The sequence below is a fragment of the Budorcas taxicolor genome, chromosome 18, assembly GCF_023091745.1.
Source record: "Budorcas taxicolor isolate Tak-1 chromosome 18, Takin1.1, whole genome shotgun sequence".
Classification (NCBI taxonomy): Eukaryota; Metazoa; Chordata; class Mammalia; order Artiodactyla; family Bovidae; genus Budorcas; species Budorcas taxicolor.
In genome coordinates, this window is record NC_068927.1 from 10,044,362 (window position 1) to 10,067,798 (window position 23,437).

At 52.9% G+C, this 23,437-nt stretch overlaps 1 protein-coding gene across 1 annotated transcript in view; it reads left to right on the top strand.

Annotated features, from left to right (window-relative positions):
* The first annotated feature begins 2,073 nt into the window (after positions 1–2,073).
* The window catches only part of PLCG2 (phospholipase C gamma 2), a 150,146-nt gene continuing 128,782 nt past the window's right edge, over positions 2,074–23,437 (top strand). Inside the window, exon 1 of the mRNA XM_052655699.1 lies at positions 2,074–2,260. Within this exon, the coding sequence (XP_052511659.1) occupies positions 2,077–2,260 (184 nt within the window). The 5' untranslated portion in view covers positions 2,074–2,076. The remainder of the gene's footprint in view (positions 2,261–23,437) is intronic.

The following is a 23,437-nucleotide window of genomic DNA, read 5'->3' on the forward strand; positions in this document are numbered from 1 at the left end:
AGGGGTGGGGTGGGGTAGGGGGTGGGAGGGCGGTCCTAAAGGGAACGGATAGGTGGTATACTCACCTGTGTGCCTGCTCAGCTGTGTCTGACTGTGCGACCCCATGGACTGCAGCCTGCCAGGCTCCTCTGTCCGTGGGATTTCCCAGGAGAGAATACCGGAGTGGCTTGCCACTTCCTTCTCCAGTGTGTGGTACACACATAGCTGATTCACTTTGTTGTACAGCAGAAGCTTACACAACATTGTAAAGCAATTATACTCGATGGACGTGAGTTTGAGTGAACTCCGAGAGATGGTGATGGACAGGGAGGCCTGGCGTGCTGCGATTCATGGAGTTGCAAAGAGTCGGACACGACTGAGCAACTGAGCTGCACTGAACTGATATATATAAAGACTGAGTGGGAAAGGGGGAAAAAAGATACAGGCAACAGTGGACAGTAACAGGAGCTAAACCTGAGCGTCACTGACCGTGAATCTTTGTTTTAAGGGCCGAGATACACTATCTGGTTTAGTCCGCAGAACCTTCAGCCTCCCTTGAAGGAGAATCCTTTGTCTGTTTTCTTCCCCTTTACAAGGGTGGAATTCAGCCCTGGGGGTGTAGTGGCTTGGGGTAGGGGCTGCGGTCAAGTCCCTCAGAGCGAGGGGCCCTGAGTCTTCGGACATTTGGAGGCAGGATGTTGGGGGGGGGGGTAGGGTCATACAGAGCACAGTAAGAGCGACCTGTATTCACTCTTACTCTTTCTGTTTGTGTGCTTTTATTTTGGGCCGTGCCGGGCCTTCCTTGCTTTGCTCGCGCTCTCTCTAGTTGTGGCCGGTGGGGGCCACTCTCCATGGCATTGCTTCTGGGCTTCTCCCTGCGGAGGCTTCTCTTGCTGCAGAGCCCGGGCTCTAGGCACGTGGTCTTCAGTAGCTGTGGTGTGCAGGCTCAGTTGCTCTGCAGCGTGTGGAGTCTTCCCGGACCAGGGGTCGAACCTGTGTCCCCGCTGTTGGCAGGTGGAGTCTTATCCACTGCACCACCAGGGAAGTCCCGCTCTTGTTTTTTTTTTTTTAATTCATTTATTTTTAATTGGAGGATTATTGCTTTATAACATTGTGTTGGTTTCTGCCATACATCAGCATGAATCAACCATAGTATGCCTACGTCCCCTTCCACTCTTCTTCTTAAAGCATCCTTTTGGTTCCTGGTCTGAGAGTTCACTCCAGGGTCTGGGGTGGGAGCAGGCGGCCAGACTGACCCACGTGTATAAGATCCCTGGAGGGAGCAGGGACGCAGGGAGACCCACTGCTTTCTGGGCTTGCTGGTGGGCTAGATGCGGGCGTGAGAGGAGCCAGGCAAGGAAGGCTCCGAGACCTGGGGCCCAGGCACCTCTCTGGGGAGCTCTGACTGTTCAGGAGGGTGAGGGGTGACCAGGGCCACCCCCAGAAGCCGAGCTGCACACAAGGTGCTTCGCTGGTGGCTTCCCACTCAGAGTGGGGCTCCCAGGGGTCATGCGGCCTGCCCAGAGCCACATGGTCAGCGGGGGCCTCCACGCGGGGCTGCCGGGCCCTGCTGGTTTCTGCCCTTTCTGCTCCATTTCCACGCAGAGGTGTCCATAGACCCATTTGGGCGGTTTTTTTTCTCTATTCCCGGCTCCACTCGGAAAGTAAAGGGGTGGTTAGAAGTCTCTGGGCGGGGTGTCGGGGTTGGGGTGGGAGCCAGCCTGGGCTTCTTTGGCTATTCAAATATTCTACAGCATAAACCTGCTTGGGGAAGGAGAGGTGGTGGCCAGGTTGGGGTGATTTGGTTATTCAAAGCCCAGATAACGGTTGGCTCACTGAGGTCAAGGGCTCCACCCACACCTTGCTTCCGTTTAAATGTCTGAGCAGCTGGTGAGCCCCGCTGCTGCCAGCGCCTTCTCCCCAAGCTCATCCTGATGGGCATGAGATGGGATTTTGGCTTTTGAAGCTTCCTCCTGTTAACCGAAGCCCGCTCAGTTAACTGAAACCAGTTTCCCCTTGCTTCCTCCCTCCAGCCTCCTTGTCCACCCCCTTCCTCCTCGCCTCCCCCCGCACTGGGAGCAGACGACAGTGAGCACCATGGCCAACGTGGACACCCTCCCGGAGTACGAGAAGAGTCAGATCAAGCGGGCCCTGGAGCTGGGCACCGTCATGACCGTGTTCAGCTTCCGCAAGTCCACCCCGGAGCGGAGGACCGTCCAGGTGATCATGGAGACGCGGCAGGTGGCCTGGAGCAAGACGGCCGACAAGATCGAGGGCTTCCGTGAGTACCTCTCACCACCCCACCTGGAGCAGTGGGCCCGCAGGCGTCATCGGTTCGACCCCTCCTTCTGAAAAGGAGAAGTGGCGCCGCTTTGTCTGGATCTCTGATGGGGTTTGGGGCAGGTGGGGGACGTCGGCCAGGAAAGCCCTGGTGCGGAGGTGTGCATGGGCCAGCTTGGAAATGACCCCCAGACAGCTCACCTGGGCTGCTGGGGGCTGAGCGCACCATCTCACGGCCTCGGGGACCATGCGGTCTGCCTTGATGGTCAAGCCGTGTGCGCTCTTGAGGACTCACTGGCCAGAGCTTGTGGAAAGTCATCAGCTGGTAGCCAGATGTGTGTTTTAGTGCAGACAGCAGAGCGAGAGGCCTGTGCTTTACTCCATGTGGACAGAGCACATCGCTGAGTGTGTGGAGCCCTCCAGTGAAGCTCTGCTGCGAGTGGAGGCAGCTTCTTTTTTCCTTCCCCCTTACATTGGGCAGTGGGTTCAGATCCTCAAGTTCCTAAGGCCCCTTTTTCACTCAGAGTCCAGAGACTTAAGCAACGTCCAGTTGCAGAGACTTGCTTTAATGAGTTTTTATTGACTTCTTTTAAATTGAGAAATTAAAGCGTACGCTTGGGGAAAAATCAGACAATTCATAAATAAATGTCTCTCTTCCCCAGGCCCACCCCAGGCTCCAGAGGCCAGCTCCCGCCCAGGTTCTGTGGCCTTCTAGATGTCTTCTGTGCTTGTGGGATGTGTCTGTTGTTTTTTACACGAATGAGTACCTATTGCATATACTTCTGCACTTCGATTTCTTTTTTAAATTTAGTAGTTTTCTTTAAAAAAAGTTTTTATTCTTTATGTTTGGCTGTGCTGGGTCTTCGTTGCTGCCTGGACCTTTCTTTAGCTGTGGCGAGCTGGGGCCACTCTCCAGCTGTGCTGTGCGGCTTCTTCTTGCAGTGGCTTCTCTTGCTGTGGGTCACAGGCTCTGGGGCGCCGGCTCTGTTGCCCCCTGGCTCTAGAGCAGAGGCTGTGCAGTTATGGTGCACGGGCTTAGCTGCTCTGAGGCACGTGGGATCTTCCTGGATCAGAGATTAAATCTGTGTCTCCTGCGCCAGCAGGCAGATTCTTTACCACTGAGCTGCCAGGGGAGGCCCCCGAGCAGTTACCCATTGAGGTGGTTTCTTATCAGCATATTGATCTGATCCTTTCATTGCCACATAGCATTCTGGCTACAGTGTGATAGTTTAACCCCTAGAGACGGACGCTTTGGGTTTTTCCAGTCTTTTGCTACTAGCTGTAGCAACTGTACATGGATTCTTCCTTTCTTTGGCTAGCAGATTTATGGAGATACAATTCACATACCTTATAATTCATCCATTCACAGATTGGTATATTCCCAGGTATGTGCAGCCACCACAGTTTTAGAACATTTCATCACCCCTAGAAGAAACCCTGTACCCTCCAGCCATCCATCTGGTCCTCCTCCACCTCTCCTGCCCTAAGCAACCTTTCATCTCTTCATTCCCCTGTTCTGGACACTTCCTAGAAAAGGAATCACGTAGTATGTGGCCTTTTGCGACTGGCTTCTTTCACTTAACAGCATGTTTCCCACGTTTTCATGATCCATCCGTGTTGTGTGTGTGTCTCAGGACTTGATTCCTTTATGTGGCCGGGTAATATTCCTTTCTACAAATATTCCACAGTTTGTTGACCCATTCATCTGTTGATGGAAATTTGGGTTGTTTGCTCTTTCTGGCTGGTATGAATCCTGCCGCTGTGAGCTTTCATGAATGATTTTTTGTGCGGCTGTGTGTTTTCATTTCTGCTGGGTGTATGCCCAGGGGCAGGGCTGCTCCTCAGGCAATGCAGTCACTTTGTTTGATCCTTTCAGGAACCCCCTGGACTGTTTCCCAAGTGGCCGCACTATTTTAAATTTCCACCAGCTGTGTGTGGGGGTCACCTTTGCATCATGCGCGCATGTTGGGTTTATCTGAAGGACAGCGTCCTCCATGTGTGATTTCTGAGTTAGAGGGCACGGGGTATTTTTAACTTTAAAGGACGGTTGGATCATATCCCACAGAAGCTCCTGAGGTGTTGGGGGCCCCTCTAGTTCCCCACATCCCCTCCCATGCTGCCATGGGGTCTGAACTTGGCAGCTCACAGGTGGACTCTGACAGTGTGACATGGCTCTTTGTTCGGTCTCTTTTATCATGAGTGAATGAGGTAGCTTCCCAAAAGGTTTCTCCTGACTCTAGAGCCAAGGTGACCTCCAACAGCACTGAGCCAGAGGGCCTGCTTTGACAGTGCCCGTGGCCGGAGGCTGCCGGCCTTCCCCCCCACCCCCCACCCCGATTTTGTTTACCTTGGCCTCACGACCTCCCAGGTGGCCCAGAGACCTGTGGCAGCTGGGGCGGGGGTGGGGGCCTGCAGGGGCAGGACGGGCCCAGCGGTAAACACAGGTGCCCCGCCGCACTGAGAGCGGATGGCCGGCCCGTGTCAGCCAGCTGGCCGAGCGCCAGAAACACCTGGTGAGGGGCATTTGAGGGTGTGCAGGCCTCTGGAGCTTTCTCCTGACGGTCCTGATGGTTGGGAGACAGGGCTTTGCCTCCTCAAATCCACACCCTGTGGTTCTCCGCGGTCACTCGCTAAGAGCAGTTCCTCCTCCTTGGGGTGGCTGTGGATGACTGTCATTCACCAGGTTGGTTGGGATTCGGTATTTTATTTTATTTTATTATTATTTTTATTTATTTATTTATTTATTTGGGATTCAGTGTTTTAATGAGCTCCCCAGGTGATCCTGGTAGCTAGCCAGGTTTGGTAGGTACCGCACTAGCGACTCCCTCCTCCCACTCCCCGTCCTCCCACCACCTCCCCCGCCCCATCCTCCCACTCCCCCTCCTCCCAACCCCCGTTCCCCCACTCCCTGTCCTCCCACTCCCCGTCCTCCCACCCCCCCGTTCCGTCCTCCCACTCCCCCTCCTCCCACCCGTCCCCCTACTCCCTGTCCTCCCGCTCCCCATCCTCCCACCCCCTGTCCCCCAACTCCCCATCATCCCACCCCCCTGCCCCGTCCTCCCACTCCCTGTCCTCCCACCCCCTTCCCCTCTACTCCCTGTCCTCCCACTCGCCCTCCTCCCACCCCCGTCACCCCCACTCCCCATCCCCCCACTCCCTGTCCTCCCACTCCCTGTCCCTGCCACTCCCCATCCCCCCATTCCCTGTCCTCCCACTCTCCGTCCTCCCACCCACTGTCCCCCCACTCTCCGTCCTCCCACTCCCTGTCCCCCCACTCCCCGTCCCCCCACCCCATCCCCCCACTCCCTGTCCTCCCACTCTCTGTCCTCCCACCCACTGTCCCCCCACTCTCCGTCCTCCCACTCCCTGTCCCCCCACTCCCCGTCCCCCCACCCCATCCCCCCACTCCCTGTCCTCCCACTCTCTGTCCTCCCACTCCCTGTCCCCACCACTCCCCGTCCCCCCATTCCCTGTCCTCCCACTCTCTGTCCTCCCACCCACCGTCCTCCCACTCCCCGTCCTCCCACTCTCCATCCTCCCACCGCCCCCCACTCCCTGTTCCCCCACTCCCCGTCCCCCCATCCCATCCCCCCTACTCCCTGTCCTCCCACTCTCCGTCCTCCCACCCCTGTCACCCCCACTCGCCGTCCTCCCACTCCCCATCCCCCCACTCCCCGTCCTCCCACTCCCTGTCCCCGCCACTCCCTGTCCTCCCCACCCCCGTCCCCCCATTCTCCGTCCTCCCACTCCCTGTCCCCCCCACTCCCCGTCCTCCCACTCCCCATCCTCCCACCGCCCCCCCACTCCCTGTCCTCCCACCCCCCCGTTCTCGCACCCCTCCACCCTCCCCTCCTTCCAGCCTTCCTTCTTTCCTTCTCCGGTAGCGTCCCTCCCTCCCTCCATCTATCCATGTTTGAGTGCCTGCTCTGCCGGGCACTATTCTGGGTGCTGGAGATACGGCAGTAACTGAATTAGACTTGCCCTCACAGAGCCTGCCCTGGTAGATCAGGTGCAGGCAGCGTGGAGCCTGACTCCAGCAGGGTTTGATGAGCTTGGCCACGTGAGCCTAGGCGTGTTCCGTCCCCTGCTGAGATCCGGTTCTCCTGGCTGCAGGACGGGGACGGTATTGCTGTCCACGCACAGTGTCACAGCTGTGAATGAACAGATGAGTCGCTGGATCAGAGGGCTGAGCACGGTGCGCAGCCCTGGACCGGTGCGAACTGCCGCTTTTGCTTTTGCCGTTGTTGTGGGTGACGAGCAGTGGCCAGCCTGTCAGGGGCAGCAGAGTCTTGCTTAGGTGTTTGGACTTTCTCTGGAGAGCAGTAGGGCTCCGCTGAAGGGTTTTCAGCCGAGGGGTGGTGTTGTGAACTGCACTGGCGAGCCTATGTGAGGTGGCTGTGTCGTGGTGTTTGTAAAGTGACACAGAAGCCGATTTGGGGGTAAAGTGCTTTACAAAGGTGCTCCCCTGACCACCTAGAGAGAACAGGCCTTTGAGCCCTGGACGGGGCCACTCAGCACCTCGTTTCCAGCCTCTTGATATACAGGTGGTGTTCTGCGGGCCCCAGCTGTAGTGTTGGTCTGAGTCAGCAGGAGCCTGCAGGTTATTGTGGGGTCTGCAGAAGACAGCACCCGTGTGTGGCTCTGGGGTCATTGGCGGGTGGCCTCTGGCCTCTGGACAGGCGTCACAGCCTCCTGTGTGGGCCTGGGTGAGGGCAGACGGCCACAGGTCTCACTGTGCACATCAGGGAGTGGTTCTCAGTCGGGCGATCCCGTCCCACCCATGCGGGGGCATTCGGCAGTGCCTGGAGATGCTCTTGGTCCTGGTTATTTGGAGGGGGTTGCTTCTGGCATCTAGCAGGGTGAGGCCAGGCTACTGCTAAACATCTTACAATGCATAGGACAGCCCCCACCACAAATAATTATCCAGTATAAAATTATAAGATGTCAGTGGTGCCAAGGTTAGAAACTCTGGCCTAGGGGCTTCCCTGGTGGTCGGGGGCTAAGACTCTGCCCTTCAATGCAGGGGTTGTCCGTTGTTGTTGTTGAGTTGCTAAGCTGTGTCCAGCTCCTTTGCAAGCCTTTGGACTGTAGCCTACCAGGCTCCTCTGTCCTTGGGATTTTCCAGGTAAGAATACTCGAGTGGATCGCCATTTCCTTCTTCAGGGGATCTCCCCGACCCAGGGATCAAACCCGCATCTCCCGAGTCTCCTGCACTGGCAGGCGGATTCTTTACCACTAAGCCGCATGGGAAGCACAGTTCCTGGTCAGGGAGCTATATCCCGCATGCCGTGACTAAGCCCTGGCACAGTCATATAACATAAAAAAAAAAAATTAAAAAGGAAGAAGAAAAAGTGTATTTTTTCCTTAAAAGAAATTAAGAAACCTTGGTCTGAAGTCATGTGTTTGCTTTGCTTAGGACCGTAAAATGTCACTGGATATGTTAGGATTCCCCCTTGGACCGTGTCGTGACGGAGCTGTTCCGTGTGAAGTGCCATGCCCATATTTGCCGTCATACCGGGCCCCCAGTTTTGCTAAGAGAGAGGAGGAGGGGTGGGGTCCCTGTCCTGGAGGAAACAGGTGAAATCCCACAGATAGAGGAGCCTGGCGGGCTTTCGTCCATGGGGTGGCAAAAGAGTCAGACACGACTTAGTGGCTGAACAACAGCAACAGCAGCTGGGTGGTGGTTCTCTCTGTGGCCTGGACTGCGGTGGTACTCTGCGGGCCTGTCCCCTGGTCTGGAAGTTTCCAGAATCTTGGCTCCTGTGTCTGGTGCTGTGGCGGTGATGGCCGGTAGCCGGGCTCAGCTGAAAATGTTGGCTGAGCACCTACTGTGTGGCGGTCCCAGGGTCATCGGGCTCTTTACACGGTGCCTGGTGTCCCCCGGGATGTGTCTTCCAAGAGTCACGGAGTTCTTGTGACCTAGCCTGAGCAAGTGTCTGCGGGGCCAGCTCAGGTTCAGAGAGTGGGGCATCTCCTCTTGGAGAAGATGAGGCCTTCCCAGGTGGGGAGAAAGTTGGCAGCAGCCACCTTGGTGCCAGACGACCACAAGGGTCCAGGCTCATGGTTCAGAGCCCCGCTCCACCGCCTCCTGGGAGCTGTGTGATCCGAGGTAGGTTTGCGCAAGCTGCCTGTGCCTCAGTTTCTCTGTTGGTCAAGTGAGATGACGGTCAATGAGGTAAGGGTGAGAAGCAAGTGGACTTTATTTAAGTGTGTTTCTGTATGTGTTTACATATTTCATCTGTATACGAAAGGTGCATATTTTAAACAGTCGAGTCCCAAGGCCTGGCTTCTGACAAGATGAACTTCAGCCGGACACTCACGTCTTGGCCATCGTTCTCTTGCTGACTTTCCGAGGCCGCTGGGCAAGATGGTGCACCGGATCCCCTCCTGTGTGGGCCTCCTGCGAGTCTCTGGGTGTGGGGCGGGAGCTTGTGCTGGAAGTCCTGCCTCTCTGGTTTTTTGTTCCCTCCGGGCGCTAGTGAAACAGACTCCGCCTAGGAGGGAGTCTGCCGGAGCACCTTGCTGAGGTGAGCTTTGGGGTCCGCTGGCACCTTGTCCGTTTGGGAGGTGGCCTGGGACGTGTCCTGGGCGCCACAGTGGTGCCACCTGCCCGTGAGTTGTGCACGGGGCTGGTTGTGTGATGAACCACCGGTGGGGGTGTGGACGGGGCTGGTTGTGTGATGAACCACCGGTGGGGGCATGGACCACGTCCATCTGACTGAACGGGCTTTTGTTCTCAGGTTTTCACTTCTGCTTGTGCACATTTTCTCTATCTGCTTATTTTGGGCAAGTGGTGGCTGTCTGCGAATGTGGGGTGCTCACAAATACCAGGTGCTTCCCTGGTATTGGGCTCTTGGCTTGCCTGCCTAATAAGTGAATGATGATGATGATGGTGATGTTGTTGGTGATGAGAGCCGCCTCTGAGTGCTCTCCATGTCCTAGTCTCTGTGTGGATACATCACGCGTCGCTGCTCTGTAAATCCTCACAGTGACCCTGTGAGCAGGAATCATACCCACTTTATTTATGAGGAAACTGAGTCCTGGGGAGACTTGGTGACATGCCCAAGGCCACACAGCCAGGAAGGGGCAGCACCCCAATTTGCTTTCGTTCTACCTGCCTTTTGGAGTCTCATGTCTTCTGTTCTGGGTTGCCTTCTCCTCCTGTGTGATCTCAGAGATGTCTGAGTTCTGTATGGGGTAGCAGGGCACCCTGCTGGGGACCAAAGGAGGACGGCCTCGCTCAGCCTTTGTCACAGCAAGAGGGAAGGCACTGACCCCTTCTTCTCACAGAGGATATGCCCTGCCCGGTGCTGAGATGCCAAGGGCAGGAGGCTGGAGAGGTGCCTGGCTAGCTGGAAGCCAGACATGCCTGCTGGGGCCCCCACAGTGGGGACGAGTGTGGACCCAACCGGGGGTGCTGAAATGGGCTCATCCTCTATCTTAGCTTCTTCTGAGATCCATCTTCGAGCTACTTATCCATTAAAACAATGAGTATTTTGCAAAGTTCTTATTTTAACAATGCATTTTTGAAACAGTGGAGCAGGCGTTTTTCCACCGGAATCTTCCGTCTGCAAAATCCATTGTCTGAAAGTGGTTCCCAAGCTCCATCAGTCAAGTGTCCCATGAGAAATAAGATTCAGCCAATGCTCCCAGTGTGTTACAGTTGATATAGTACAGTATTAATCTCAACCTCCTAATTTATTGCTACCCTCTTTTTGCCCTTTGATAGCCCTAGCTTGTCTTCTGTGTCGGTGATTCTGCTTCATAAATAAGTTCATTTGTATCATTTTTTTGATTCCACATATAAGGGATCAGTTCAGTTCAGTCCCTCAGTTGTGTCTGACTCTTTGCAACCCCATGAATCGCAGCACGCCAGGCCTCCCTGTCTATCACTAACTCCCGGAGTTCACTCAGACTCACTTCCATCAAGTCAGTGATGCCATCCAGCCATCTCATCCTCTGTCGTCCCCTTCTTCTCCTGCCCCCAACCCCTCGCAGCATCAAAGTCTTTTCCAATGAGTCAACTCTTCGCATGAGGTGGCCAAAGTACTAGAGTTCCAGCTTTAGCATCATTCCTTCCAAAGAAATCCCAGGGCTGATCTCCTTCATGGTATTTATCTTTCTCTGTCTCACTCCACTTAGTGTGATAATATCTAGGTGCATCAATGTTGCTACAGGTGCCATTCAGTTCAGTTCAGTCGCTCAGTCGTGTCCACCTCTTTGGGACCCCATGAATTGCAGCATGCCAGGCCTCCCTGTCTATCACCAACTCCCAGAGAATGCTCAAACTCACATCCATTGAGTCGGTGATACCATCCAACCATTTCATCCTCTGTCGTCCCTGTCTCCTCCTGCCTACAATCTTCCCCAGCATCAGGGTCTTTTCCGTGAGTCAGTTCTTCACATCAGGGGGCCACAGTACTGGAGTTTCAGCTTCAGCATCAGGCCTTCCAGTGAACACTCAAGACTGATTTCCTTTAGGATGGACTGGTTGGATCTCCTTGGAGCCCAAGGAACTCTCAAGAGTCTGCTCCAACATTACAGTTCAAAAGCGTCAGTTCTCCGGCACTCAGCTTTCTTTATAGTCCAACTCTCACATCCACACATGACTACTGGAAAAAGCATAGCTTCGACTAGACGGACCTTTGTTGGCAAAGTAATGTCTTTGCTTTTTAATATGCTATCTAGGTTGCTCATATTTTTTCTTCCAAGGAGCACACGTCTTTTAATTTCATGGCTGCAGTCACCATCTGCAGTGATTTTGGAGCCCAAGAAAATAAAGTCTCTCACTGTTTCCATAGTTTCCCCATCTATTTGCAAATGGCATTATTCCATTCTTTTTTATGGCTGAGTAGTCTTCCAGTGTATATGTGTGTGTGTGTTTGTGTAGGGGAATTAAAGGGTTAAATGAAGTCATTAAAGAATTAAACAAAATAATCCCTATAATTTGCTCTCAGTCACACGGAGGAGACAGGTGCTCAAGTAGTCACTGCTCTTGTTGGCACCGTGGGAAGGGTGAGGTGGACTGTTAGTGTCCACTCACATAATGAAACCATTGTTTTCCTGCGTCTGCATGGGTCGTCCTGCTCCCCTTCCCAGGTACCAATTCTCCACGTGGAGCCTGCTGGTGTGAGAAACAGAACTGATGTTTTTATCCCTGACACGGATACAGACCTGCCTGTCTGCCATTCAGCTGAGGAATTGGTTTCTGTGACCATTCAAGGATTGTCCTCTGTCCTGGGTGACAGTCACTTGACATCCTTAGAATTTGTCCCTTTGTTGTTATTTTTTATAATGTATTTGGCCATGCTGTGTGGCATATGGGATCTTAGATCCTTGACCAGAAATCAAACCCGTGCCCATTGCACTGGCAGCTCAGAGTCCTAACCCCTGGACCACCAGGGAAGTCCCTGTCCCTACTTTGACTTAGCAAATACTCAGAGGATTGGTGTATGTCAGATATGAGCCTTGTCACTGGGGACGCCTGGTGAATGGGATGGTGGGGACCCCAGAGGAGCCTACGGTGTCACAGGAAGGACAGAGAAGGCCAGACTAAGCGTTCAGGACTGTGTCGGATGCCAGGGAAGGAAGAAGCAGAGCCCGTGGCAAAGAGTAACCAGTGAAGAGGGCAGGCCTCAGGGAAGCGTGTCCATGGAGGCGACTCTGAGCTGAGACTTGCAAGGTGATAAGGGAGCCGTGGGAAGCTCTGGCCGGGGGTGGCGGGGAGCATTCCTGGCCGAGGGCACAGCAGTGAAGCTTCCGTATTAGTCTGGGTAGACGAATGGCAGTGACAAAGGTCTTTTTCTTTAAAATTACTTTTTAAATTTATGCTTAATTGCAGGATAATTGCTTTACAATATTGTGTTGGGGACTGCCATACAGCAACAGGAGTCAGCCGCAGGTGCACACATGTCCCCTCCCTCTTGGCCCTCCCGCCCCATCCCACCCCTCTTGGTTGTCACGGAACCCTGGTTCAGCTCCCTGAGTCACACAGCAAATCCCGCCCTCTGTCTGTTTCACACGTGGTGCTGTATGGGTGTCTCTGCCGCGCTCTCCATTCATCCCAGCCTCTCCTTCCCCTCTGGGCCCATAGGTCTCTTCTCTATGTGTCTCCATCACTGTGCTGCAAACAGGTCCATCAGTACCATCTCCCTAGATTCCGTTTATATATGATATTTGTCTTTGTCTTTCGGACTTGCTTCACTTTGTATAAGAGGCTCTAGGTTTGTCCACCTCATTGGAACTGACTCAGGTGCGTTCGTTTTTCTAGCTGAGTAATTGTGTACGTAATTTCTTTATCCTCTCACCTGCTGATGGACATCTAGGTTGCTTCCATGTCCTAGCTATTGTAAGTAGTGCTGCAGCGGACGCTGGGGTGCATGTGTCTCTTTCAGTTACGGTTTCTTCAGGGCCTGTGCCCAGTAGTGGAACTGCTGGGTCGTATGGTAGCTCTATTCCCTGTTTTTTAAAGTAATCTCCATACTGTTCTCCATAGTGGCTATATCAACTTGCATTCCCACCAGCAGTGCAAGAGCGTTCCCTGTTCTCCACACCCTCTCCAGCATTTTTGTTTGTAGACTTTTTGATGATGGCCATTCTGACTGGTGTGAAGTGGTGTCACATTGTAGTTTTGATTTGTGTTTCTCTGATAATGAGCGATGTTGAGCATCTTTTCATGTGTGTCTTAGGCATCTGTGTGTCTTCTTTGGGGAAATGACTGTTTAGGTCTTCTGCCCACTTTTTGATTGGGTTGTTTGTTTTTCTGGTATTGAGTTGCATGAGCTGGTTGTGTAGACAAATGCCTTCCTGATATAAATGTTTCACTCAAGTCATGGTCTAGTGGGATTCAGGGGGGCGCTCTGCTGTCTTGTGACACCACCATCCCCTAAGGTGTCTGAGGCCACTGCAGGACAGTGTGGGGTCAGCGTGTGGGGTAAGAGGATGAGTGGAGGACGGCTTAGGAGGCACTAGGGGGTCAGGCCTGGAACCAGTGTGCTTCTTCCCTCCCACCTTCTGTTGACCAGAACTCAGCACGGGACTGGCTGCAGAGGCGGCTGGGAAATATGGTCCGTTGTGTGCCAGGCAGAATGGACGTGGGCGTGGTGGGCATCCCCCAGGCTCTTCACGGCCCCTCATTTTTGGAGGATGCAGACGTGGCTGTAGCCCCACAGATGGCTTGAGAGTAGAATGATTGTAGGAATTTAGGGACTCCTGCAGGAATCCAAGGGGAGTGCAGAGCCCTTGCACTGGGCCTCCTGGGAATGGAAGGTGGTGGCATTGAGGTCTCTCCCATCCCGTCTGTGATGGAAACTGCTGTGGTGATGACGTCTACCTGTATTGATGGGCCTCATTAGCCCTCTTAGGTTTCCTTGGAGCCACGGTTAGACTGTCCCCAGCAAAGCCCTCCACCTTGACTCTGTTGCCCCCCAGCCTCCCAGTGATGGATGCCCGAGTGAGGCCTCCAATGGCTGGGTCTTCTGAGCCAGTGCACAAGGCTTGGCTGCCTCTGAGAACAGTGTCCTCTCCGATCAGCTTCGATGTGGAGGCTGGGTTAGGTGGGTCTACTGCTGGAGAACACGGTCTGGCTTCTTCAGGGCTTCTGGGTGGAGGTGGGTTCCTGTTATGGGTGGACTGTGTCTCCCTTCCAAATTCAGGTGGTGAGGCCCTAACCCCCAGGCCCTCTGAATGTGGCCTTATTTGGAGATCTGGTCACTGCAGAGGTGATTAGCCAAGACGAGGTCCTACTGGCACAGAGTGGGCTGCCGATCCCACGCGACTGGCATCCTTGTATGAAGAGGGTGGGACTTCCCTGGTGGTCCAGCGGCTGAGGATCCGCCTGCCAGTCCAGGGGACATGGCTCTGATGCCTGGTCCAGGAAAAGCTGCACCCTGTGGGCTACTGAGCCCGTGCACCACAACGGCTGAGCCTGCCCTCTGGATCCCACAAGCCGTAACTCCTGAAGCTCTGGAGCCTGTGCGTCTCATCAAGAGAAGCCACCGCAGTGAGAAGCCCACCCATCACATCAAAGAGTAGCCCCCCCCTCCCCAAAACTAGAGAAAGACGGCAGGTAGCAGTGAAGGCCTAGCACAGGCGTAAGTAAATGATTAAGAGGATGCACACACAGTATCGATGCTTCTGGACCGTGGTGCGGAGAAGACTCTGGAGAGTCCCTTGGACTGCAAGGAGATCCAACCAGTCCATTCTAGAGATCAGCCCTGGGTGTTCTTTGGAAGGAATGATGCTAAAGCTGGAACTCCAGTACTTTGGCCACCTCATGCGAAGAGTTGACTCATTGGAAAAGACTCTGATGCTGGGAGGGATTGGGGGCAGGAGGAGAAGGGGACGACAGAGGATGAGATGGCTGGATGGCATCACGGACTCAATGGACGTGAGTTTGAGTGAAATCCGGGAGATGGTGATGGACAGGGAGGCCTGGCATGCTGCGATTCATGGGGTCGCAAAGAGTCGGACATGACTGAGCGACTGAACTGACACACAATATTAAAAAAAAAATTAAGATCATGGCGACCAGTCCCATCACTTGGTGGCAAATCGAAGGGGAAACAGTGGAAATAGTGAGAGACTTTATTTTCTTAGGCTCTAAAACCACTGCTGATGATGGCTGCAGCCATGAAATTAAAAGACACTTGCTCCTTGGAAGAAAAGCTGTGACAGACCTAGACAGCATATTAAAAAGCCGAGAGATATCATTTGCCAACAAAGGTCCGTACAGTCAAAGCTACGGTTTTTCCAGTAGCCACGTATGAATGTGAGAGGGAGTGAGTGAGTGAAGTCGCTCAGTCGTGTCCGACTCTTTGCGACCCCATGGACTGTAGCCTACCAGGCACCTCTGTCCATGGGATTTTCCAGGCAAGAGTACTGGAGTGGGTTGCCTTTTCCTTCTCCAATGAATGTGAGAGTTGGACCATAAAGAAGGCTGAGCGCCAAAGAATTGATGCTTTTGAACTGCGGTGTTGGAGAAGACTCAAGAGTCCCTTGCTGCAAGGAGATCAATCCAGTAAATCCTAAAGGAAATCAACCCTGAATGTTCATTGAAAGGACTGATGCTGAAGCTCTAATACTTTGGCCACCTGACGCAAAGAGCTGACTCATTGGAAGAGACCCTTGATGCTGGGAAGGATTGAGGGCAGAAGTGAGTGACAGAGGATAAGATGGTTGGATGGCATCACTGACTCAATGGACATGAGTCCGTTGAGGATTGCTGGCATCACCAGAAGCCAGGAGGGAACTGGGGAGTTGTTTCCCCGTCATAGCAGGAGCCGCCCCTGCTGACTCCTTGATCTGAGCTGTGAGACAGTCCGTTTCTGTTGTGGGAGACAGTACGTTTTTGGTTGGGGCTGTTTTGCTGCAGCAGCCATGGTGCACCAGCGCACTGCCCTTCAAGGGGCTGAGGGACGGGAGAGTGGTGAGCTTGGCAGCTGATGTATCCACGTGGTCGCAGAAACCATGGACAAGCTGGACTCTGTCGTAAAGGAATTTAAGAGCCCTCACTTTCTGTTCCAAGCGTCGTCTTATTTCCCGGCTGTGAGGGGCGAGAGGCAGCATTGTGTCCTGGTTAACCGCAGGGACTGGCCGCCTCCTTGGGCTTGGATCCTGACCCTGTGACTTGGGCCGGAGACTTCCCACTCTGTGCCTCGGATTCCTCACCTGTAAAATGGGAAGAACGAGAGTGCCCAGCTTCAACGGCCTTCAGGAAGATCGGATGAGCTCCTCAAGGTGAAGCACTTAGAAAGGTCGGGAGGGGGAGCGCCCTGTGTGGTTTGCCCTTGTCAGTGGCTCACACGTCTTCCTCATCTCTTGGGGGCACATCCCTTGAAGTCTGTCCTGCAAGTCACCAGCTCCCACGCCCACCCCACAGGACGCTGCGCATGTCTGGTTAGTTGTGGTCCATCCAGTTCTCCCGCACACACCCTGGGAGTGTGTGGCCAGGATTCTCTTTCCCTCTGGGTTGTTGGGGATCTCAGTATCCCCACCAGAAGTCCATCTGGCTGTTGGAGAGGAGAGGACAGGAGGAGGGGGCAGCTGGGCTGTGCACACACCTGCTCTGAGAAGCCCGAGGGCGCCCAGGGAGCAGCTGAGGGCAGGGCCAAGCCCTGGGAAGGCAGATCCCAGATCTCTTATGCATGTCTGACTAGGAGAGGGAGCTGTCAGAAGCCATCCTCTGCTGAATCCTTTGGAAAGACCCTCCTGCCGCCACACCACGGTCTAGCTTAGCTGTAAATGAACATTTTCATGTGTTGGGCTGGTGAACTGACACGTCTCTTTTTCATCTTGGGAGAGACCTACGCACTGTGCACGTTGAAGCTGAAGCCAGAAATCTTGATATCGACTCTCCCTGCCCCCGGCAATGCCTGGCCCTGGAGCCAGGCCCCTGGTGGCTGTCACCCCAGGCGGTGAGCTCCCAGAGGCAGGGACCCATCGGTTCTGCCCACCAGGAGGAGTCCCAGCTGCTGGCCCACACCTGACCTGTCGTTGGTGCTCTCCAGAGAGCGGTCAGCTGGCGAGCCAGGACAAGGCCCTGGCTACCGCCCTCTCAGCCTCTGTAGCCTCTTCTCCCCAGAGACGGCAGTGTCTGCGGTGAAGGGAGGGCAGCTCTGTGACTTCCCTTGCTTGCTTATATTTCTGTTTTTAGTTTTTAATTGGAGAATAATGGCTTTGCAGTACGACGCTGGTTTCTGCCACACATCAACATGAATCAGCCGTAGGTATACGCATGTCCCTTTTGAACCTCCCACCTCCCACCCCACCCCTCCGGGCTGTCACGGAGCGCTTGATTCGAGTTCCCTGTCTCATACGGCGTCTTCCCACTGGCTGCCTCTTCTGCACGTGGTAATCGGTGTGTTTATTCACCACACCCTCTCCTTCCCGCACTGTGTCCGCGAGTTTGTTCTTTTAATTCTGTGTCTCCACTGAGCTATGTGCTGTCGCTTCAGCCGTGTCCAACTCTTGGTGACCCCATGGACCTTAGCCCGCCAGGCTCCTCTGTCCATGGGGTTCTCCAGGCAAGAATACTGGAGGGGGTTGCCGTGCCCTCCTCCAGGGCATCTTCCATTGTGTCTCCATTCCTGCCCTGCAAAGAGGCTCATCAGTACCATCTTTCTAGACTCCAACTATGTGTATTAATATATGATATTTGCTTTTCTCTTTCTGACTTACTTCACTCTATATAATGGGCTCTGGATGCATCCACCTCATTAGGACCGACTCACATGTGTTCCTTTTTATGGTTGAGTAATATTCCGTTATGTATGTGTACCACAGCTTCTTGGTCCATTCCCCCGCTGATGGGCACATGTTGCTTCCGTGTCCTGGTGACTGTAAACAGTGCTGCCGGGGATACTGGGGCACATGTGCCTCTTTCAGTTCTGGTTTCCTCAGGGTGCCGCGCAGCGGTGGGACCGCTGGAGCATGTGGCAGCTCTATTCCCGGTTTTTTAAGGACATCTCTATGGAATCTCTGACAGAATCTCACTGTTCTTTGTAGTGGCTGTATCAACTTGCATTCCCACCAACAGTGCAAGAGGGCTCCCTGTTCTCCACACTCTCTCCAGCATTTATTGTTTGTAGACTTTTTGATGATGGACATTCTGACTGGTGTGAAGTGGCACCTCATTGTAGTTTTGATTTGCATTTCTCTAATAATGAGCGATGTTGAGCATCTTTCCATGTGCGTCTTAGCCATCTGTGTGTCTTCTTGGGCGAGATGTCTGTTTAGATCTTGTACCCACTTTCTTTTACCCACTTTTTGATTGGGCTGTTTGTTTTCCTGATATTGAGCTCTATGAGTCGCTTGTGTATTCTGGAGATCAATCCTTTGTCAGCTATTTCATTTGCAATTGTTTTCTCCCATTCTGAGGGCTGTCTTTTAATCTTGTTCATTGTTTCCTTTGCTGTGCAAAAGCTTTTAAGTATAATGAAGTCCCCTTTATTGGTTTTTATTTCCATTACTCTAGGAGCTGAGTCACAGAGGATCTTGCTGTGATGCGTGTCAAAGAGGGTACTGCCTGTGTTTTCCTCTGATGACCCCTGCTTTAGCCACACGTGATGGTGCTGGCCTCAGTTTTCTCTTCGGGGAGGTGGGTGGCGGCCGGGCTGCCTTGCAGGATGGGAGTGAGGCTTATGTTTCTCAGTGCATGTGACATGCACGGTGTGTACCTGACATGGCTTGTCTGTGCGCATTTGTGTCTGATTGGGGGCGCTGGTAGGGGGGGCTGTGGTGTCACCCCCCATGCAGAGGCTGGTCCCTTCTGGTGCACGTGGGTAGGGTCCCTATGAGGTTAAGGTCCTTGGTTTGAGCCTGAGTGTCAGTGGGCAGCCCCAATCCTTGCCTTTGTTCTTCTGCAAGCCTGGGGAGGCCTGGCCTTGGAGGAAGAGCGTCTGCAGGGCAGCGGTGACTTCGTTTTGTAAACAGTCAGTGCGGATACCAGCTGAGAGCAGGGGGCCCTCTTCCATGTGCCCCGGACAGCAGGAAGAAGCGGGAAGAAGCCTTCGTCTTGCATGGTGTTCTGGCGGCCATGGTGGGAGTGAATGCTGGGGGAGGCGGGGGCAGGAATTGTCTGTGTGTGAAGGACTGTTTACTGAGAAAGAAAAGTATGGGAATTTGCTGATCCATAGGGTGGAAACTAGCAAAGTTAGCACAGCAGGGCCAAGAGCATGTGGCCGGGGGACAGGCCAGCCTCGGGACTGGGAGGCCTGCTGGCATCTTTCCTGCTTCAGCTTTCAGCTTCTCTGGTCAGAGTTTACCAGCCGCTGTCACCTGCCCACCACGCCTGGCCAGTGACTGCTGGTGGTTAGCAGGTACCTGGCTGGGGAAGGACCAGTGTCCCGGGGAGGCCTGAGCTGGGGTGGCTGATGGTAAAAGCTACACCAGTTTCCTGCTGAAGAGAGCTCTGAGCCAGGCTTTTCTGTCTGACCTGGTTTTGTTTCCCCTAAGTGGAAACAGTGTCAGACTTTATTTTTTTGGGCTCCAAAATCATTGCAGATGGTGACTGCAGCCATGAAATTAAAAGACGCTTACTCCTTGGAAGAAAAGTTATGACCAACCTAGATAGCACATTGAAAAGCAGAGAGATTACTTTGCCAACAAAGGTCCGTCTCGTGAAGGCTATGGCTTTTCCTGTGGTCATGTATGGATGTGAGAGTTGGACTGTGAAGAAAGCTGAGCGCCGAAGAATTGATGCTTTTGAACAGTGGTGTTGGAGAAGACTCTTGAGAGTCCCTTGGACTGCAAGGAGATCCAACCAGTCCATTCTGAAGGAGATCAACCCTGGGATTTCTCTGGAAGGAATGATGCTAAAGCTGAAGCTCCAGTACTTTGGCCACCTCATGCAAAGAGTTGACTCTTTGGATGCTGGGAGGGATTGAGGGCAGGAGGAGAAGGGGACGACAGAGGATGAGATGGCTGGATGGCATCACTGAGTCGATGGACGTGAATCTGAGTGAACCCCGGAAGTTGGTGATGGACAGGGAGGCCTGGTGTGCTGCGATTCACGGGGTCGCAAAGAGTTGGACACGACTGAGCGACTGAACTAAACTGAACTGAATTAAGCGGGTCTCCTTGAAGCAGTAACATGTGTCCATCAGTGGAAAGATTTTAAACTTTACAGTGAGGGTTACCCACCTACCCCCAGAGCAATGTGTGTTCACACTTGGTATAACCCTTCAAGATTTTTTTTCTTGCAAGACATAGATGCATTTTTACAAAATGTAACCCTCTCATAATACTCTTTAGTTACCTGCCTTTTTATTTCGTGCTATATTGTGACCACCACCTTTTTTTGAGTTATTTAGAATGTTGTGATTGGCATAGAGATGCCTTTGTGCTTAAGAGCATGTCCTCTAGGGTCCGACTGCCAGGGTCAGATCTTGGCTCTGCCACTTAGAGTTTTGTGACCATGGACGAGTGTTTTTGCCTCTCATTTTCCCATCTATGGAATGGGGCCGTAGTAGTGCCTCCCTCACCACATCCTCATGGGGGTTAGGAGAACTAGCTATGTAGCACTCTTGGGATAGGACCTCACAGATAGCCCAGATCACTCAGTAACAGTTAGCCGCTGCTACGATACTGTTATTATTTCTATGTACTTTGTGGTCAGCAGAATACTCCCTGCCCCCAGATATTCTAAGCCTCAGAACCCGCGACTCTGTTATCCTGTGTGGCCAAAGGCTCCTTGCAGGTGTGATAAAGTTGAGGATCTTGAGATGAGATTATTCTGGATTGTCTGGGGGGCCTGATGTCATCCCATGGGTCCTAAAGAGTGAAAGGGAGGGAGGAGGGTCAGAGTCAGAGGAGGTGGGATGATGGAAGGAGAGGTCAGAGTGATGACATCAGTGCTTGCAAGGCAGAAGGGGTCCACGAGCCAAGGGGTGCAGGTGGCCCCGGAAACTGGAAAAGGCGGGAGGCGAATTCTCCCCTAGAGCCCCCAGAAGGAAGGGAGCCTGGCCGAACCTTGATTTTAGTCCAGTGAGACCCAGTTTTGACTTCTGACCTCCAGAACTCAGGCAATGATTGGCAGCGCTGAGTTTGTGGTAAATTGTCACAGCAGCAGTAGGAAATGAATGTGCCCTTCTCACCAAGTTAGACACATCATAGTATTTGGTTTGGGTCTTTTTCTTTTGTTTTTAAGAAATAAGGTTTTACATTTAAGTCCTCAAGTATACCCCTCCTTCCCTGGAGAAACCAGTAGCATGCTTTGATGATTGTCATTCTTGTGGATACGTTTTACCCTTACTTAAAACATCGTAGCCTGCAGTTGATACAGTGCGTTGTGTGTGAGGTATCCGCATTGTGTCAGTGGCTTTATCTGACCTGCCCTGGGCTGTCTCACTCTGTGAGCGCATCTTGAGACATTCCCCAGTCCTTTTGTTTATGGATATTTAGGTTGTTGCCAATTGCAAAAATCTTCCCATTCCAAGTATATGCCTTCCATCTTGTTTCATTTATTTTTTGTCACAGTTGGTTTATGGGATCTTAGTTTCCCTATCAGGGATCGAACCTGCGCCCCCTTCAGTGGAAGCTAGGGAGTCCTGACCACTGGACCATCAGGGAATCCCCCGTTTTGTTTTAAATAGCTATGGTTTTCTACCCGATTTCTTAATGTTTTTTAATTTTTAAAATCAATCTTCTATTCTTGGACATCTCGTAGTTTATTATTTTGCCACGTCAAACAGTAATCCCAGGGACAGTTTCATACCTAACTGTTAAGCATATCCCTGGTAATTTCCCTAGGATAAATTTCTAAAAGGATTTCTGGGAGGAAGGACAGGCTGCGCCACAGTCTCTGGGCACAGAGTTCTGTTGTCCCCAGGAAAGCTGCACCGACTTGTATGTCCACCCACCTCCCTTGCCAGGCGGTGGACATCGTGGGCTCTCACGTCTTTTGTGAAATTCACAGGACGATGAAGTGTTATCCTGAGTGTTGGGTGCCCATCCTTCTGCTCCTGGTTTACATTTGTACTGTCCCAGGACCTGACACCAGCAGCTTGATTCCCTGTTGGCTGAAGGCTGTGGGTCTCATTGTGACGTCATCAGGACTACACAGATGGTGGCAGAAAACTCCGGAGCCCGTCCTGTGGGCCAGAGCTGCCGACGGGCCCTCACGATAGCCCTGTGAAGTTAGTAAGAGAGAATGTGGCGTTGAGGGAAGCGGAGGAACTTTCCAAGGTTGACAGCAGGGATTTAGTTCCAGTTACTCTCACTGCTCAGCTCACTCGCTTTACTAGCAGGGTGGGCTCTATTCTGGGACGCGAGCTGGGTGTCACTTTCCTGTATCCAGAGTGAGGCGTCGGATGGCCTCCCCTTTTGCAGTTGGTTCCACAAATGTATGGCTGTGCAGAGTTGCTGACCAGAGTTGAGTGTGGAGTGGAAAGATTGGACCCCAGTTCCTTGGGATGGGGTGTGTCTTGTTGGTCTCTAATTCTAGCTTGTGCCACCAGCTCATCAGGAGGCGCTCGCTAAATGTGTGCCCTTGAGCGACTATTTCCACTACGAGCTACCACTTAAACATTTTTCATTTGTTTATTTATTTGGCTGCGCCAGGATCGTCAGTCTTTAGTTTAGGCATGGGGGTTTCTCAATTGTGGCCTGTGAGCTTCTTCTCTGCAGCACGTGGAATGTAGTTCCCCCACCAGGGATCAAACCTGAGCCCCTGCATTTGGAATGTGGAGTCTGAGCCACTGGACCATCAGGGAAGTCCTTTTTCTTTTTTTTGGGAGGAACTACTTTCTCTTCTATAGCCTTGCCTAGTTTGGACATTTTTTTTAAATAGAGCTACAGTATCTTGCCTGGGAAATTCCATAGCCTGGTGGGGTACAGTCCATGGGGTGCCAAAAGAGTCGGACACAACTTAGCAACTGAACAGCAACAAAAACGAGCCGTGTTACTCTTTTGCACCTGGTTACTTTCATTTAATGTGGTGTCGTCGAGGTTCACCCACGTAGTGGCATGTGTCCTTTGCATGGCTGAACGATACTCCCCTGTAAGGATAGACCGTATTTTGTTCAAGGCTTCGTGGACATGGGAGTTTTTTCCACTTTTTGGCTACCATGGATAGTGCTGCTGTGAATATTTGTGTACAAGTTTTTGTGTGACTGTATTTTCATTCTCTTGGATGTATCCCTAAGAGTGGAATTGCCAGGTCACACGTAGCTGTTCAGTCATTTGAGGAGTTGCCAGGCTGTTTTCTAAAGTGGCTGTACCATTTTATATTCCTGCCAGCAGTGTATGAGGGTTCCAATTTCTCCACAACCTCACCACCACTTGTTACTGTCTCCTTTTTTTTTTCTTTTTTTAAATATTTCTTTATTTGGGCTTCCCTGGTGGCTCAGATGGGAAAGAATCTGCCTGCAGTGTGGGATACCCAGGTTCAATCCCTGGGTCGGGAAGATCCCCTGGAGAAGGAGTGGCTACCCACTCCAGTATTCTTGCCTGGAGAACTCCATGGACAGAGGGGCCTGGCAGGCTGCAGTCCATGGGGTCGCAGAGTCAGACAGGACTGAGGGACTGACACTTGCAGTGTTCGGCTGCACCGGGTCTTAGGCGCAGCATGCCGGATCACTCAGTTGTGGCGTGTGGGATCTAGTTCCCTGGCCAGAGACTGAACTTGGGTCCCCTGCGTTGGGAGCTCTTAGCCACTGGACCGCCAGGAAAGGCCCTGTTG